Genomic DNA, 19491 nt, shown 5'->3' with positions numbered 1-19491 from the left:
ACTTTCAGCGACTACTCTTTTGGCCTTATTTCCATTTCGTTTAGCTGATAGGACTGGCAGATCTTGATAGCCACAACACCATATGCTACAATCAAAGCCAGATGACACTCTGGCACTGCAGTAGTTTTATGAAGTGATATGCGAATTTTGTTTTGTGATGGTTTGTTAATTAGAAGCTCAGATATTCAAAATTCTAAAGAACACAGTATGGCAAATTTCTCCATTCTTCACCTCAAGGAGTTGACTCAAGGAGTCTGCACCTTTTAATAGCTACCACCACCTACTTTTCTGCCTATGTTCCATCTCCCCTCAATCCAACTGAGAGGAAGAACACAATACCTGAAAACATCCCCGATACCTCATTCATTCATTTTATTCTTTCAACAAATTGAGTACCTACTATGTGCCAGGCACTGTGTGAGGCATAAGGAATACAAAGTGAACAATGACAACAAAAACACAATTCCTGTCCTCATGTAGTTTACAATCTAGAGAGTTTACATTAATCCAATACATATAAAATTACGAAGGTGTTCAATGCTAAGTAGAGGTATGTGTCTAAGCGATAATCTGTAACAGCAGTCTTGCTTTGTGACAGGTATTAAGGAATCCTTCCCTGAGGAAGCGATGAAATGACCTAACTGAAAGACAAATAGAAATTAACTAGACAATGAACAGGGAAAGGTATTTCAAGCCAAAGGAATAGCATGAACAAAGATCCCAATATGGAAAAAGCACTTTATTCTCACTTATTCCAGATACTTAAAGTGCAATGAAAATAGAACAGAAAGTAACTGAAAAATGGTACACAATGAGGCTGAAAAAGCAGTAGTAATAACTAACTTCTATTCAGTGCTTTTTAGGTGATGTGCCAGCCACAGTTTTAATGTTTTGAGACATTAACTCTTTTAATGCTCAGTTACCCTATAAAATAAATGATGGACATAATATATATGGCCTCATAGGTCACATAAAATATTTGGTTTTCGTTTTAAGAGCAATGAAAAGTCATCAAAGTGTTTTAAGCTAGGGGTGAGAATGGGGTAGACGGGTTGCCTCGATTAAAAATGCACTTCAAAGAAAGAGAACTCTGCCTGCATATAGAGATTGGATATGAGGAAGTCCAGAGTAGCTATAGGAAGACTAGTCAGGAGGCAATTCCAGTAATGCAGGCCAAAGGTGCTGATGGTAGCTCAGATAAAAAGGGGGTGAAAAGTGGAGAGAAGCATATAAATTTGAGAGATGTTTACAAGGTAAAATGACAGGACCTGGTAATGAATTGGTGAGCACGGGGCGAGAAAGTCAGAGAGAGGAAGGTGTCTAAGATGAATTCTAGGTTACTAGTTTGGGAACCAGGGTGATGGTGTTGCCATTCATTGAAATAGGAAGATGCCTTGAACAGACTGGAGGTTAATAAAAACTTATAAAAGAAGAAGTTACTAAATAACAATAACTACAATAAAAACCCAGAGAGAAGTTCCTGATTAATTTTTCCACATATATTTGTCTGCAGTTATACACAGCCATTCTCACATGACTTAAATAAAAATAATGCTTCATCATAACGTGTCATATGGCGGTTTTCTGAAATTCTTCGATTAAATGAGAAAAGAAAAAATACAAGATATCAAGAAAATGCTTCTGACATACATGAAATTAAAATGCAAAACATGATTATCATTTCCTTCCCCTGATCGCTAACATTACAGTGATTCTTCTCCCCTCTCCTGGCAAAATCTGTGCATTAATAACTAAAGTGGAAAAAAGCATGTAATTGAGATTTAAGTCAAAAGAGTGGGTTATTAATTGTGATTTCAGTCAAGTCACTTGTTCTTTCTGAGCCTAGGGTTTTTATTCAACTTTTAAAATGTGAGTTAATACCTATCTTGCAGGTTTGTTGTGGGAATTACATGAGATAGTGTTTTTGCCAGTGTTTTATTAATTTTCAATCTCTATAAAAATAGTACTCACTATAAATTTTTAAAAATCCAACAAAGCATATAGAATGCTCAGATCCATATTGTCATCTCTACTGTACATATGATTTTCTTCGGAAGGCCAAATAAATTGGAAAGGAATAAGGAAAACATTCCGCTTCTATAGCACTAACCAATTATTCCATATATTTAAAATTTATATAGAGCAAACAGGTCAATCCTGAGAAACACTGTCAGGCTCTGAAGAAGTTAATGTCCTATCAAATCTGTTTGTCTACATGAGAAACTGCTTTTGTTGACTATATATCTACAAATCAAAAGTACTCTACTAAGGATATTAACTATACATTTTAAATCTTTAGACCTTTGCTTTTAATCTAAGACTATTATATAGTTTATATTAACAGGGTTTAACATGATTTTTAAAATACTCTGAGGTAAAATAATAATTTAATTTGTTCTTTGCTGTATCCTCAGCTCCCAAAACAGGACCCGTATTTTTAAATAATGTCAATGAAAATGGGTGTTATAGAAGAGAGGAAAAAAGGTCAGTACTTTTCTCAATAAAATCCAAGTCACTCCGACACTTAAGTAAATGAAAAATGTATTTTCCTCCAGCTATTCAGACATAAGGATGGCTGTATCAGTCATGCCAACAAAGCACCATAAAGTGTCATAATGTGGCTTACGATTTTCAAGTATCTTAAAGAAAAAGTATTCCAGTTGTTTCATGTTCTATCTTAATATATTTATGTTTAAGAATGTGAATTTTAAATGAGACCCCACTAAATTTAATTCTATCAGAAATATATTTTAAATCTTTAAAAGCTTCTGTTTCTTAAACACTCATGAACTTTTATTTCATAATGTATGATTGAGATTCTCTCATGTTGGCTTCAATCTTAACAACCTCTAGAAAATAGAATTCAAAATTTACCAATTATTCTTATTATAGAAGATAGCATATATGTCACATAGAACTTTAATCAAAACTAGCTATATAAATTCAGTATGTGCAAACACCCATCTAATATAATACTACAAGAATGGTATGAAACTTTTTTGTATGTGTAAAGAAAATTCTCTGAAAACATTTCCTTCCTTAAATAGAGAAAAGATGAAAGTAAAGAAATAGTATAAATAGTATTAATTAAAATTCTTATAAACACTGCCAAATTTAGTAGGCTAGTTAAATTATTCTTCTAACAATAAATGTTTCAAGAAATGTACAAGTAATGCTTTTTAAAACAGTTGGCCATATACTCTAATGTTTTGTTTTTATACAGTTTGTGCTTTTTATTTTTATATTTGTACCATCTTTTTTGTGTGTGAAAACTATAGCTTCAACTTATACAGTTTACCCATCATTTAAAATGATTTTTTTTCACGTTTTCAAGTTACTTTATAAGTTCAGTTGAGTGATCATTTTCCAGAATTTTCAAAACCAGTAATTACATAATTCATCAATCTGATTGGACTTTTTTACAGTACTTAAATAATTATAAAGCACATTATAACATTTAAAATGTAAGCCTCCTTTTCTTTTACATTAGCCCTAAAAGCATTTGAATCTTTGTAAATAACAGTAATTACTGATAGCAATAAATTCAGCAATCTGTGGAACACAATAGGTTTTCATTTCTCTCTTTAAGAAATGCCTATAGTGTGATGCCAAAATTAGGAAATGACATCTTCTTTTCATTAGACATGTAATTATTTTACAGTATGTGTTGACTTCCTTATATCGTACCAATTTAAAAGAGGGTAAAACCCCAAAACACAAAACAACCAAAAGATTGTAATGCCCGTACCTAATACTTTCTAAACTGGCTTCGGAATAGTCACCACTTTCATTTTATTGTCTTTTCATGAAAAGGAAAGTCTTCCACTAATTGGTAACATCACATAATAAACAAAACCTCCCTACCCCAGAGCTCTAATGTGAGTTTCTGACTGACACTCCGGCTAGTCGACTGTCATCTTCTTTATATGATGAAGAAGAGCATCTTTTTCCAAGTGAGCCTCTGCAAGAGCCATTTTAGCTTTAGCCAATTCCTGTTTAAGAGATTCATTCTCTTCCATGAGCTGAAATGATAAATTTGGAAAATAAGAGAATTTAATCATTTCATAAAATGTGGACAATTTATATAGTAGCTAAAGGTGTGACACTTGAAACAGTAAAAATATCCAATGCTGATGTGGGTGTACTTAAGCTGAAAACTGCTTTGAGAAGCTATTTATAAACACATTTCAAGCACTTAAAAATGTTAAGTTTTGACCCAGCAATTCAAAACACTAATTAACCCCTAATTTCAAATCTAATAGTGATTTAGTTTAGTTTTAATTTCCCTGGACCTCTCTGTGGCTTTAGAGACTGCGGACCTCGCCTCTCCTCCCTGTCTCTCTCCTTTCTTGCCTTTTATGCCACAGCTCTTTGATGTTTATTCCTTCTCCAAGTATGGAATTTTCATCTTTTCCTCTGGTATTTAAGAATGCTTAAGATAATCATGCTAAGCAAAATAAGTCAGACAGAAAAAGTTGAGAACCATGATTTCACTCTTATGTAGGACATAAAACTGAAAGCAACAAATGAACAAGACAAACAAGCAAAAACTCAGACACAAACAACAGTTTAGTAGTTACCAGAGGGACAGAGGGGATAAAGGTAGGGTATAGTGTGGGAAGGAGATTTGTCTTTGGGTGGTGAACACACAACACAATATACAGATGATGTTATTATAGAACTATACATTTGAAACCTATATAATTTTATTAACTGATGATATCCAATAAATTTTAAAACTCTTAAATTTTAATATTTTATTAGATTCTGTTACCATCTGACTCACTCTCTTAGATATCTTGTCTACTCCTGTAGTTCCAACTATCACATATATAGCCTAATCCAGCATAAACCACTCTCTTGAGCTTCAGACCCACATTCCGAATATCTCATAAGACATTTTCATCTAGATGAACAATAGGTGTCCCCTTCCACCATTAACTCACTTCAAGTACTTTATCATCTTAGAACTATTCCCTAAACCTAACTATGAAAATATGGTAAAATTAAGGGCTTTCTTTCCAGAATAATACATTTACATAAATACATTAAAATATATGCATTGAATTTCAAAGGATTTTCAGACTTCTTTTAGTCCCAGCTTAATAATTCCTGCCTTATAATCAAGCTGGGTATTTCCCTATATTTCCCTAATCTCTAGTTTGGCACTTGACACAGTATCTTGTTACTACCAGTTGCATACTCCTGTCTTTCTCATTACACTTAGAGTTTACCAGTAGGTAAGAATGGTATATACTGTTCAATTCTATATCCTAGCTCAGAGAGCTGACATCCACCAAATCCTGTTGAAGAGATCAATGAACTCATTCTGTAGTTCTACCATCGAGAATTAAACTTCTGTTGGACGTTTTATTCATTTATAATGGCAAAATAAAAAGAGAAGCAATTCAAATGTTAACAAATGTTAAGAGGAAGGTTTAGAAATGACAGCACATCTACATCCATATTACTCTGCTATTAAAAAATAAATATGAAGCATATGTAGCAATATGGAAAAAATATTTGTTAAACAATGTTAAGTAAAAAAATACAGTATATACAAAAGAATAACAATTGTTTAGAAAAATTATAGAAAAATGAGAGGAAAATTAAAAAAATACTGATAGCACTACAGGAGGTCAGAGAGTATTAAAGTTGTTTTAAAATATCTTTCCAATGTTTGGAAATATAATACTTTTGCAACTTAAAAATAAGACAGCAAAATAAATATATCCTCCAGGAAGCCTTCCTAGATTCCAGAAACCGCAGTCTCCCACATCCGCTCCTCTATCTCTCTGTTGGACTACGACTCCCATGAAGGCTGGACTGTCCCTGTCTTGCTCACCACTCTATCCATAACAACTACCAAAGCGTGGAGACTCAAAACAGGCACTCAATAAAATATTACTTAAATACGTAAATAAATAACGTTTTAACTATTTAGTATCTAACATTTAATTGCTGAAACTGAATGAGAATACATTAGTTTTTCCATTACCTGTTCCCTAGTAAAGTTAAAAGAGCACTCAGGAAAGATAACTGATTGCGAAGACCAAGGAACTGCTGGACTTGTCTGAGTGGCTTGAGTGATACTGTGTTGTTTCTTCAGATCATGCTTTCCACTGGGAAGCAGCACTGATTCACTTTTGACACTTTCTTTCAAATCATTTCCAGTGTTAAGCATCTGAGAATCTGATCAAACAAAAAAAATACGCCGATAACATTTTCAAATACTTGACAAATCTTAATTTCTATTATGAGAAACTAATTTAAAAATAAATATATCTATATTAGTATGAAGGCATTATTATAAAATAGAAAAATAATAGAAGAAGTCAATAAAACTAAAAGCTCATTCACTGAAAAGATGAACAAAATTAACAAAACTTTAGTTAGATTGGGAGGGGGATTGGGAGCTGGGTACAAAAGATGAAGGGATAAAGAAGTACAAATTGGCAGTTACAAAATAGTAACAGGGATGTAAAGTACAGTATAAGGTATATAGTCAATAATATTGTAATAAACATGTACAGTGCCAGGTGGGAACTAGACTAATTCGGGGGATCACTTTGTTAATTATATGTCTAGCTACTATGCTGTGTACCTGAAACTACTATAAAATAATACTGAATTTCAATTTGAATTGAAAAATAAGAAAGAAAAAAACTACTAGAAATCAGAAATAAAACAGGGGACATTACTATCAACCTTAGATAAATAAAAATGATGATTAAGGAATACTAGGAACAACTGTATTCTAATAAACTAGATAACATAAATGAAACAAAAATTCCTAGGAAGAGAAACTACCAAAATAGACTAAAGAATAAATAGACAATATGAATAAATGTATAGCAGGTAAAGATATTGAATCAGTAATAAAAAAAAAAAAAAACTACCCACAAACAAAAAGCCCAGATCCAGATGGCTTCAGTGGTGAATTCTACTGAACATTTAAAGAGAATCAATAATACCAAATCTTTATAAACTCTTCCAAAAAACAGAAGAGAACATTTCTCAATTCATTCTATGAAGTCAGTATTACCCTGATTCCAAAACCAAACAAAACTAAAATCAATAATGCTCATAAATATTAGTAAAAAAAATCCTCCACAAAATATTAGCAAACTGAACCTTGCAATATATAAAAATAATTATACACCATGGCCAAGTGGGATTTATCCCAGGGTGCAAAGTTGATTCACTATCCAAAGATTAATTAATGTAATACACCACATCAGCATAATAGAATTAAACAAAAGACATGATTATCTCGATAGATGCAGAAAAAATATCCGACAAAATCCAATACTTTCTCATGATAAAAACACTCAGCATACTAGGAATAGAAGGAAATGTCCTCACTCTGATAAAGGCCATCTACAAAAAGGCCACAGCTAATATCATACTTAATGGTATAAGATTGAATGCTTTTCTCCTAAGATGAGAAATAAGACAAAGATGTTTGCTCTCACCACATTTATTCAACACTGTCCTAGAGGTTCTAGCCAAGGCAATAAGACAAGAAAAAGAAATAAAAAGCATCCACGCTAGAAGGGAAGTAAAACTTTCTATTCACAGATGACAAAATCTTGCATATAGAAAGAAACTAAAGAATCCACTAAAAAACTCTTAGAACTAATAAGTTTAGCAAGGTTGCAGGAAACAAGATCAATATACAAAAATCAATTGTTTCTAAACACTTATAATTAACAATTCAAAGATAAAATTAAGAAAACAATTCCATTTAAAATGTCATTAAAAAAATAAAATACTTAGGAGTAAATTTAACAAAAGAAGTGTAAAACTTAAGCTCCAAAAACTATAAAGCGCCGTTGAACAAAAGTAAAGTTCTAAATAAATAGAGAAAAAAAATTATGTTCTTGGATGGAAACAATACTGTTAAAATGGCAATACTTCCCAAATTGATCTATAGGTTTAACACAACCCCTACCAGAATCTGAATTGGCTTCTTTGTAGAAATGAACAAGCTGATTCTAAAATTCATATGGAATTGCAAGGGACCCAGAAGAGTCAAAATAATCTTAAAAAAAAAAAAAAAGGCATACTTCCTGATTTCAAAACTTACTCCAAAACAAGTTGGTAACCAAGACAATGTGGTACTGGCACAAAGATAAATATACAAATAAATGTAATAGAATTGAGAGTCCAGAAATAAACCCATGCTTCTATGGTCCTTATCCACACAACAAATACAAAAATTAACTCAAATGGATCACACAGTTAAATTTAAGAGCTAAATTTATAAAACTCTTAAAAGAAAACATAGGGGTAAATCTTCATAACTTCAGATATGTTAATGGATTTTTAGATATGACACCAAAACCACAAAAGAAACAAAAGCAATAAATTGGACTCAAAACAAAAGAAGTTTGTGTTTCAAAGGACACTACAGAAAAAATAAAATGACAGCCCAGCCCATAGGATAGGAGATAATATTTCCAAATCATGTATTTCATAAGGGACTTACTTCTTTAATATGTAAAGAATGCCTAAGACTCAGTTAACAAAGACAAATAATTCATTTAAAACATAGGCAAAGAATGTGAACATTTATCCAAAGATATACAAATGGTCGATAAAGATATGAAAAAAACAAAAAAAATCAAACCACTTGACATCATTAGACACTAGGGAAATGTAGATCAAAACCATACCGATATATCACTTCATACTTGCTAGGATGCCTATAATCAAAAAGTCAGATAATAACAAGTATTGGCAAAGATGTGGAGAAGTTGGAACCCTCAATACTCTGCAGTGGTAAACATGTAGACTAGTGCAGCCACTTTGGAAAACAGTCTGGCAGTTCCTCAAATGGTTAAACATAGAGTTTCTGGATGTCCTAGTAACTCAATTCTTAGATATACACCCAAGAGAAAGGAAAGCTTATACATGAATGTTTATAGTTCATATAATTCACATGTCGAAAAGTAGAAACAACCCAAATGTACATCAAGTGATGAAAAGATAATATGTAGTGTGATTATAGAATGAAATAAAAAGAAATGAGGTATGCAATAACATAAACCTTGAAAATATGCTAAGTTAAAGAAACTGGTCACAAAAGACCATATACTGTGTGATTCTATTTACATGAAATGTCCAAAATAGGCAAATCCATAGACAGATAATAAATTAGTGGTTGCCCAGGATTGGGGGAGGAACAGGGAGAGACCGCTAATAGGTATTTTTGAGGGTGATGAAATGTTCTATAACTGATTGTGATGACAGTTGCACCAATTGTGAGTATACTAAATGATGTTAAATTATATATTTTATGTGAATGGTTTGGTATTTGAATTATATCTCGAGTGTTTTTATTAAAAAATAATTATAAAAAACAAAGCAGGGAATATTTTTACACATCGACTGCCCCCCACCCCCACACACACATTTGAATCAGAGAGTACAACCTGAATTTTTAAAAAGGAAATATATTTGTTTCTTTAACAGGAGAATCCAAGTGATGGTGCTTCAGGCATGGCTGGATATAAATCCTAGTTTCCAGCCATGCCTTGAAACCACTCACCATGTCCCAAGGGCTGAAATCTTTTGATTGTCCCCAAAATAATACTTGATTAGTAATTTATAATGTATTTTGGTTTTCAAACTTTTAAAGGAACACACCTCTTTTTTTTTTTTTTTAAATGAAATCTGACTTAAAATGCTAATATGAACTAAAAATAGAAGCTGAGTTATCCTGGCTGTAATAAGAATAATAAGGGATGCAAGACCTATTCTACTTAGCCTACCTCTTACTACTCACTCATGGAATCTTAAGAATAATGAAAAAACCACTGACTAAACAATTCTGAAACCCATTCTATGTCAATCATTGGGAGGTAGAAAAAGGAGAACAAAGGGAAGGTAAGAGAAGAGGAAAAAAGGTATAGAGAGAGAAAGGAGGAATAAGGTAGAGAAGGAGAAAGAGCAGGAATTCCAGATGAGAAGAGAGAAAGAGGAATGTATAGATAATAACGGATAATGAAAGATAAAGAAGAAATAGGCAGGAGTATGTAGGAAGGGAAAAGGAAAAGATAGGGAGGGAGTGGATAAGGAGGAAGACAGGCAGATGAAGGTAAAAAGGTGGGAGAAACTGGAAAGGAATGAGAAGGAAGAGAACCCATAGATAATAGGGGTGATTGGAGTCTATTACTATAGACTTATTTCCTTTCATTTACTTTAAAAGAACTTCTTTCAAGTTTTTAGGACAAATTCTGATAAACAAACCTATGCCCCTCACAAATGAAATGTGTAGCATCTTACACCTTTTCCCTAGGGCAGGCAGGCTCTGCCACTTTCTATATATTTTACCTTGAACAAGTCACTTCTATAAACTTCAATTTCTTCATCTGCAAAATGAATCTGATAAGAATACTTGCCTTAATTATCACAAAGAGTTGTGGTAAGAATGAGTTAATATTTATTGTAAAAGAACTTTATCAACTGGAAAGCATTATTTGAATATGAATCGTTATTAGTACCACAGTAAGTGCTCAATAAATATTTGACTTTAATTATGGACTTTAATAGTTCTCTGTTTATTCAAATAGAAGATTTCAATTCATTTTTCTTTTCTGGTCATAAGACATGTCTCTGAATTTAGGTTTTACCTTTCTTTAGGTTTAGTGATCAAATAAATCTTCCTGCATTCCCAGTTAGGGAGCATTACGGCAATGATTCTAAGTGTGTATATGGCAAAGGGCTGCTTGTCACAGAGCTTTTAAATATACTGTGCCTCACCTCCACAACATTCTGATCTAGCTAGCTATTGGGCGGCAGACCCTCCCTTGCAACCCTTTGGTTGCGAACTGATGGCATAATGGCTGGCCACTCTTCCAGATGAGAATATGTCAGGTCCTAGATGTGTTGGATAGAGAAATGTCGAGAGTCAGTACACTACTATTAAAAGTAATTAATAATAGATGGCATGGCATATACAAATATATACCATATATACATATACACACATGTACCAAACATTTTCTGTCTTTTTCTCTTTTGGTTAGTCTTATTAACAGTTATCTAATTAGCCATATTTCACTGGAACAAGAAATTATAGTGTACCCTTCTAATTTTCTGAAAAATTATTGAAGTTTCTCTTTAAAGTCTTTAGTGAAAAACTGGTCATTGTTTTTAAGACTTTCCCAAGAAGTGTGAAGTACTATAAATAAGCAGCAAAAAAAGGTATAAAGGCACTTATTCCTTCATGATGGACTTTAGTCACATCCAGAACTGCAAGTATACCCTAGAAAAAAACTAAAAAAACAGGAAGGAGTGAAGAAAAATATTAGGTAAGCTGCTATTATCACAGCAACAAGCACATACAACTGATTTTTGAAACAGCTACTAATGAGATTATTTTGAATGTTCCTGCTTGCTAAATAAATTTGCATCAAGGGAGAAAGAAAAACCCAGCATACTTCAAAATTTCTTAACTATTTGAGAAAGTTGGGTCATTCAAATCATTCCCCAAATGTTCTTTGAATTCTAAAAAGCAAATAAAATTCATTAATACTTCTTTATCATGGCTAATGTATTAGTTTGAGTCATATATAGGATACATTATCATACATGTGTGGTATTTTAGGCTATATGTTACATGATATACTTTACACACTGAAGACCCTAATGCAATTAATTTCCACATCATAAGAAAAATAACATACACAAACAATTTTACGACACTGCTTTTAGGAATACACTGAAATAAAACATGAAACACCCTACATAAAACAAAGCATACTTGTTTATACTTAAAATATGTTATTCTTCCCAGTGCCAATGAAAAAGTATTTTAAAATAATCTTTGAATTTTTACAGTGCTAATATCCTGAATAACAACGTAATGGAAATTATACCAATGAGCTTTTGAAAGGTACATCTACAATTTACATGAGAGCTGCTGCTTAAGTTCAAATAATACTGTTTTGATGCCCATTTTTACATAATCTAGCATATGCCTTTTTCATCTAACATTTCATCATTGCTGAAATCATCCAAATAAGTGTCATTGTAAAGGCATGAAATAAGAAAAAATATATATTCTTAAAATGGAAAACATTTTAAGCAGCTTCAAGTTTTCAAAAATGTAAGATATGAGGTGCCCAAACATGAGATGTCATAATAAAAAAATAAAAATAGATACTACCTTGCCTTCATTAGAGCACACTGCTAAGTTAGATATAATTCTGTTTTTAAACCCATACAACTTTAAAAACAAATCCAAATAAAATTTCCATATTGAAATGATCTTCAAGAAAAGATATACCCTTACTGGACTGACCAGTGACTTACTTTTGCCTTTAGCTACTACATTAAAATACAGTTCACAACTGGTAAAATATGTATCTGACTAGAAAATATAGATAAAAAATGTAGGGGAAAATATTGAGGAAGAAATTTCAAAGCACCTTTTTTTTAAAATTAGTTTTTACTCATCAAATTGATGTTTAATGCTGTGTTTCTCCAATGTGTATACACGAATAGAGACATAAAGCAAAAAATTCAATTATAGAATTTATGTACTTAATTTAAAAAATTTTTAATGTACTCTGAGAGGCATGCTAAAATTTCTCCATATGATTGTAGTATCTCACTATGATATAATTCCATTTCTCTTTATTTGAAACAGGTTTGCTTTTTTTTTCCTGTTCTGTTGTTAGATGGGTAAAGGTTTATGACCGGGGTACATTTTTGTGGTTTTTTTGGAGGGGAGTTTTTTTATCAATATGAAATCTCCCTCTGGGGCCAACAATTTAAACAGGCACTCCACTAAAGTAGGAATATACAGATGGTAAATAGGCATATGAAAAGATGCTTTACATCATGCCACCAGGGAAATGCAAATAAAAACAACATACCTCTACACACCTATTTAGGATGGCCAAAATACAGAACACTGACACCAAATACTGGTGAGGATCTGGAGCAATAAAAAGTCTCATTCGTTGCTAGTGAGAATACAAAATGGTCCGGCCATTTTCTTACAAAAGTAAACATACTCTACCACCAGATCCAGCGATCACACTCCTTGGTATTTACCCAACGGAGTTGAACACGTCCACACAAAAAACCTGCACAAGTGTTTTATAGCAGCTTTATTCATAATTGCCAAAATTTGGAGGCAACCAAGATGTCCTACAGAAGGTGAATGGTTAAATAAACTATGGAACATTCAGACAGTGGAGTATCATTCAGCTCTAAAATGAGCTATTAAGCCTTGAAAGGAACCTCAAATGCATATTACCAAGTGAAAGAAGCCAATCTGATAAGGCTATGTATGATTCCAACTACATGACATTCTGGAAAAGTCTTTATTTTTGCCTTTAAAATAAAATTGAGGTTTAAAATTATTTTCCCACTGGTTGCCAGGGGTTGGTGGGGGGAAGGAGGATGAACAGGTAGAACACAGAGGACTGTTAGGGCAGTGAAACTACTCTGTATGGTACTATAATGGTAGATACATGTCTTTATTTGTTTGTCCAAACCTAGAGAATGTACACCAGGAATGACCCCTAACATAAACAATGAACTTTGGATGATAATGACAGGTCAATGTAGGTTCATCAATTGGACAAAAATACCTCTCTGGTGGGAGATGTTTATAATGTGGAAGACTCTATTCTGGGGTGACAAGATACATGGGAAATCTCTGCATCTCCCACTCAATTTTGCTGTGAACCTAAAACTGCTTTAAAAAATAAAGTCTATCAAAAAAAAAAAAGAAATCTCTGTCCCATTTTATACTTTTAATTCAACATTTCTAATCCTTTTGTTAGCCCTTGTCTGATATATATACATTTTTCCCACCTTATTTTCAGTGTTTTTGTGCCATTTTGTTTCGGAGGGATATCTTATTGCAGCGTATATCTGAATTCTTCCCCCTAACTTTCTATCAGTGCGTTTGTCTTTTAACAAGGGAATTTAAACCACTCATATTTACTGCAATGATTAATTCCTATATTCTAATTTAATGTTTTCTATTTACTATCCTTTCTTTTAATTTCATTTTTTATATATTGTCTTTTGTATGTAAAATAGAGTATTAATTGGATACTTCCATCTGGTTTTTTCTCAGTGCTAATGGTTTAAAAATTATTATTTTTGGACTTCTAAGGTTAAGCACACAACGTTAACAAATATTTTTTTAAAGTCTAGTGTTAATTCCCCCTCAAAAAGACAAAAACTTTAGCACAGTTTTACTTCTCTATATCCCTTACTTTTTCCCAATTCCAACCTCTCATACTGACATCATCTGGAATTTTAGTTGCACATATAAAAAATTATTCTTATGCACAAACAAAAATTTAGACTTAACTCCAAGGTGTACTAGTTTCTTTACTTATTACTGTTCCTTATTAAATTTTCATTTTAACTAAGTAATTCTTTCCACTTAAAAAATTGTCTTCTCTGCCATAAAAAAAGAATGAAATCTTACCAACTGCAATGACATAGATGGATGTAGAGGGTATTATGCTAAGTGAAATAAGTCATACAAAGAAAGATAAATACCATATGATCTCACTTACATGTGGAACCTAAAGAATAATAAAAACAAACAAACAAAACAGAAGCAGACTCATAGATACAGATAAACTGATGGTTGCCAAAGGGGAGGCAGTTTGGGCTGGGTAAGAAAGATGAAGGGATTAGGAAATACAAAGTGGTAGTTACAAAATAGTCACGGGGATGTAAAGTACATCATAGAAAATATAGTCAATAATATTGTAATAACTATTCATAATGCCAGGTGGGTACTAGACTAATTGGGGGGATCACTTTGTAAATTATATTGTCTAACCACTATGCTATGCACCTGAAACTAATATAAAATAATATTGAATGTCAACTCTAATTGAAAAATAAAAAGAGAAAAAGAAGTCTTTATTTTTGCCTTTAAAATAAAAGTTGAGGTTCAAAATTATTTTCCCCTAGAACTTTAAAGATTTGCATATCTTTTAGCATCCAGTGTTGCCAATGGAAAGTCTAATGCAAATATGATTCTCTTCTTTTTGCCTTTTCTCTCTAGAAGATTTTAGGACTTTTTTCTTTATCCTTAGTATTGTGAAATTTGACCAGTATTTCTAGGTAAGAATTATTTTTCATTCGCTTTGCTCTGCACCTGTTTGGCTCCACCAATTTGAAGACTTGTTTCTTCCTTCAAATTTGGGATGTTTTATTACTTCTTCAATTATTTTTCCTTTTGCCTTTTATTCTGTTCTCTTTCTGGAACTCCCTTTAGATCCCTTTTGGAATTTCTAGCTCCATTCCTTGTGTCTCAATGTTTTTGTTTTTGTTTTTTTGTGAAGGGGCACCTCAATACCACGGGTCAAAGAAAGATATACCTCTCCTACTAGATGCTCTCTTACCCATTGATACACTTCATTATCTTTAAAGATCCCTCTGCTCTAAACTTTTTGCCTTGTTTCTATGGCCCAAGATGCCCCCTGCACTCTACTGTATTTTGCCAGAGTTACAGACCTTGGAGCTTCTTTGCAGAGTTACAGACCTTGGAGCTTCTATGTTTGCTATAGTTGACCCCAAACCCCAAAGGGTAATACTTTTCAAGTAAGAGTTCTCTACAATCTGTTCCTACCCCAGAGTCCTGTCTTTTGTGGATTATAGCTAATGATTTTTCTGGTTTTGCCTCTGGTTTACTTGATTAAGATTTCTGATCCATTAATGATACTTATTTTTCATTTGTAGTACTGTTATAACTTTATGTTCTCTTAACACATTTTATGTCATTTCATGGCTTCGATAGGAGATGAAATAGATGCAAAATCAGTCCCTCATATTTCACCCTCAAGTAGTTACTAACAAAGTGAGGACCAGAACACCTAAGTACTGACTCGAGCTCTTTCCATTACTTTACACTACCTTATAAGATATAATTCTTAGAGACTTCAAAGGCTTGTTAATGTGGAGATACAAACATTATAACAGAACTAAATACATAGCAATATACCTTAAGTAACTGATTTGCAGAGAATAAGTATCCAAAAATTATAAGAAGTCATATCAGGTTACAGAGTAGGGTTCACTGAAAAGAAAAAACTAGAGATAACCTTGGAAGGGAATGAACAATTCTAATGAGGAATAACAAGGAATAAGAATACAGAGATTTGAACATGCAAGAGAAATTCCAGTACAGGGAGTATACCAGGTTGGTTGAGTAAATACAAAAGAATAGTGGGAAATAAAGCTAAGAAAGAGATCAAGAGACCTAATTAAGATCAAGAGACATGTAAGGCCATGAAAGCCTCTCTCTCTTTCACTCAAAATACATTTGTAGAACAGGTACTAAATCAACTGTAGATGGTTATTTCTGAGGTAGAGAACCATTCATAGGTAATATTTTATTACAATGTACCGAAAGTCACTCAATCTACTACTATGCACATACATATAAAATAAATAATAAGTATGAGGGAAAAGAAACAATCAGCATGTAAATAATTTAACTTCAAATTTCAGTAGGTGTTCATTAAAATTGTTTTTCATATATACCTCTGATATGAAAAGAGCCATCATCATTTCTCTCTACCACAAGATGATCAATATGAACGGTTACAGGAGCTGGTTCAAAGGATATTGTACTACTACGAGGACTGTCATCCTACAGAAAACACAAATAGTATCGGCATGTTGTTATTAAAGCAAATGATAAAATTAAAATAATCATTATCTTAACAAACATTACTTCAATCATATTTTTAATGAGTTTGAAATTTATATTCACATGCTTTAGCTGATACACAGAGAAATCTTCCCATTCCATTTTGATATTTTCCAATTTCTAAGCAGGATCTTTACATCATTCACCACAAAGACCAACAAATTCATTTCAATAAATGCTGATGGAGTATATATTATAGACAAGGCATATTCTTAGACATGAATTAAAGTCCATGTTGGCAAAGTAAACATTTATAACATGAAAATATGAAAGTATTATTAACATACTTTTAAATTTATTTTTGTGTTAGAAACTTGTATCTTCATTGGCATCACTGTTGCAACAGTTTCATCTTCCAAAAAATGTTGAATATTCATAAGAGAAGATGTAAGAAACTCAGTGCTAAAGTTTTCTATATGGCATTGTAAAAAACCATTTTTTTCTGCAAGCACAGAGTGTATTAGAGCACCAGGCCCACTTTCAAATCTTAGAGTAATCTCAGGAGAAGATTTGGAATGATTGACAGCTTTATGATGAGAACCTATGGAAAAAAACCATAAAATTATAAATTTGTGGCACCACTAAAAAATGTTATTTTTGATTATTTGTCATTAGAGGTTATTGTCACACTGTATAATATTAAAGCAATAATAAAGTTTTAGTATTTACCCTTAATTTAAATATTTACAGTCCATACACAAAATACCATAGACAACCCTAATTTCAATTTTTATAGACCATCTTCTACTGCAATAATGCTGACTTGTCTATATTTTCTATTTTTTGGTAACATGAAAAAACATGCCATTATATAAATTTGGTATCATGCATATTTCAGATACTTGAAAGTGTATCTGGCTATATATCCAACTATAAATTTGTAGTATCATGGACTATTATAATGAAGAAATTACATATTTATTAAAACTGGGTATTAAATAATTATAAAAGTAAAATGTTTCTACTAGAAGACAATCTTAAAACTAAAATTATAGCAAAAGAAATGTATATATTCACATTTATTTATGCCTTAGCCTTGTTCCAAAAAAAAAACTTAAGGTAACTTACAGATATAAACACTCAAGTTCAAAAACAAATTTTAAAATTTAATAAAGCAACCAAAGAATATCTAATTTAAAAATATAAAAGGTCCTAGTGGAACCACCAAAATGATTTGGCCCTCATGGTAACTATTTTATGTTATGTAGCTCCAAAAAGAATAAAAGGCAATATGCACATGGCATAATCAGATAAAATATAAGTAAGCAATGGAAAAATAAGGATAGAAGGGAAAAGTTAAAGATAGGTAGTAAGGTTAATAATTCGAAATACATTAGTTAAATTTCTAATTTAGTCAAAGTCTAGTCAAAGGTAGACCAAAACTGAGCTTCCTAGCAGCAAGGAGAAAAGTACAATCAATTTCACAAATCATAGAACCTATGAGTTAAAAACAAACTAAATTGTTCCAGAAAGGCAATGCTGTTTCAGTTACTGAGGTATCAAAGTCATCTGGTCCCATGGATTTTCATAACAAGAACTCCCGCCGCCAATTCATGATAAAAAATGTTTATTTCCCTTCAATATGGATGTGAACATATATTTAGATAAGTTAGTGTTTTTTTCCTACATCAAGAAAAACAAGAGTAAATTAAATTGTCTATTTAAAAATAAGAGCAATTGGAAACAACTTGGTAAATGTGATTTTATTGAGTCTTCATTTACATATCCACACACACACACACACACGCACACACACACCCCTACCCACCCACGCTCCAGGGAGCTGAAAGCCAGAAATAATTTCAAACAAAAGAGTATTTATGTAGAGCAGAAATAAAAACAAAATCTTCATTAGTTAAAAACCACTCCTTCCTACTACCTCTTATGCCATGAAACTTATATTAAAGACTTCCTATTAAAGAGATCCAAAATCCACACATTACAGAAAAACAAACAAAAGCAATCAAATACAATCTTCATATGGCTCACTGAGGTTTGAAATGTTCAAGTTAAACTTTTTTTCCCTCTTTTTCCATTTATCCCCTTTCGCCTTCCTCCTTCCTTTCTCTTTCCTTTCTTTCTTCTTTGTGTGTGTGTGTGTGTGTGTGTGTGTGTGTGTGTGTGTTTTAAATCCTTCAAACAACCAATTGAGACAGTTGGGAAAACATAAGGTATCAGATAGCAATGACTACATAACCCATACATACAAAGCATTTCAAGTGATTGATTCAGTCAGGAACAACATGAAACAAAGTAATAGGATATGGTACTAAGTGAGCTATAAAGAAAAATAAAAAAATAATTGTGCAACTGAATCTAAGACTATACAATTTGAAAATAGTGTTTGGATTGTGTATAGAACAAGGTCTAGGTTTTAAAATTTTATGTTCGACCTTTTTTTTTTGGTCCACTGTGAAATCTTTCCAATATATACAGGCTTTCACCCTTTTGCATGCTATTGGGATGTACACTTGCTAATATAAAATTCCTGAAATTTTTTTTTCAGCAGATATATTGTCAACTGCAAGGCCTACACACAGAATAAAGCCAGGAGCCAATATTTTTCCATGATGCTGGCTTACAGAAAAATGGCATATTTACCTGCAAGTCCTATGATGCAAGTGATAGCATACTTAATTTGATATCATGTATGACTGTATGTACTTCAATGTTATGTATCAGATACAGCATTCTGTGTATATAGCAAATAAAAATACTACAGCTCAGTGACTTTTTAAAACATTTTAAAAACTGAATATTGTCATTTTAAATTCTTAGTATACAAT

The 19491-nt window shown here is 32.2% G+C and overlaps 1 protein-coding gene across 2 annotated transcripts in view; it reads right to left on the bottom strand.

The window, feature by feature from the left end:
- Window positions 1-357: 357 nt before the first annotated feature.
- The window catches only part of BLTP3B (bridge-like lipid transfer protein family member 3B), a 71323-nt gene continuing 52189 nt past the window's right edge, over window positions 358-19491 (bottom strand). Inside the window, exons 18-21 of one of the 2 annotated variants that reach the window (XM_039877998.1) lie at window positions 16993-17246; window positions 16537-16645; window positions 5999-6192; window positions 358-4022 (exon numbers count right to left, since the gene is read on the bottom strand). In XM_039877998.1, the coding sequence (XP_039733932.1) occupies window positions 3903-4022; window positions 5999-6192; window positions 16537-16645; window positions 16993-17246 (677 nt within the window). In that variant the 3' untranslated portion in view covers window positions 358-3902. The remainder of the gene's footprint in view (window positions 4023-5998; window positions 6193-16536; window positions 16646-16992; window positions 17247-19491) is intronic. The other variant, XM_039877999.1, reaches the window with a different exon arrangement.

Source organism: Pteropus medius, unplaced genomic scaffold, assembly GCF_902729225.1.
Source record: "Pteropus medius unplaced genomic scaffold, Ma_sr-lr_union100, whole genome shotgun sequence".
NCBI classification, from domain to species: Eukaryota; Metazoa; Chordata; class Mammalia; order Chiroptera; family Pteropodidae; genus Pteropus; species Pteropus medius.
Note: the sequence above shows the minus strand (reverse complement) of the source record. Positions and strands in the feature narration are given on the sequence as shown.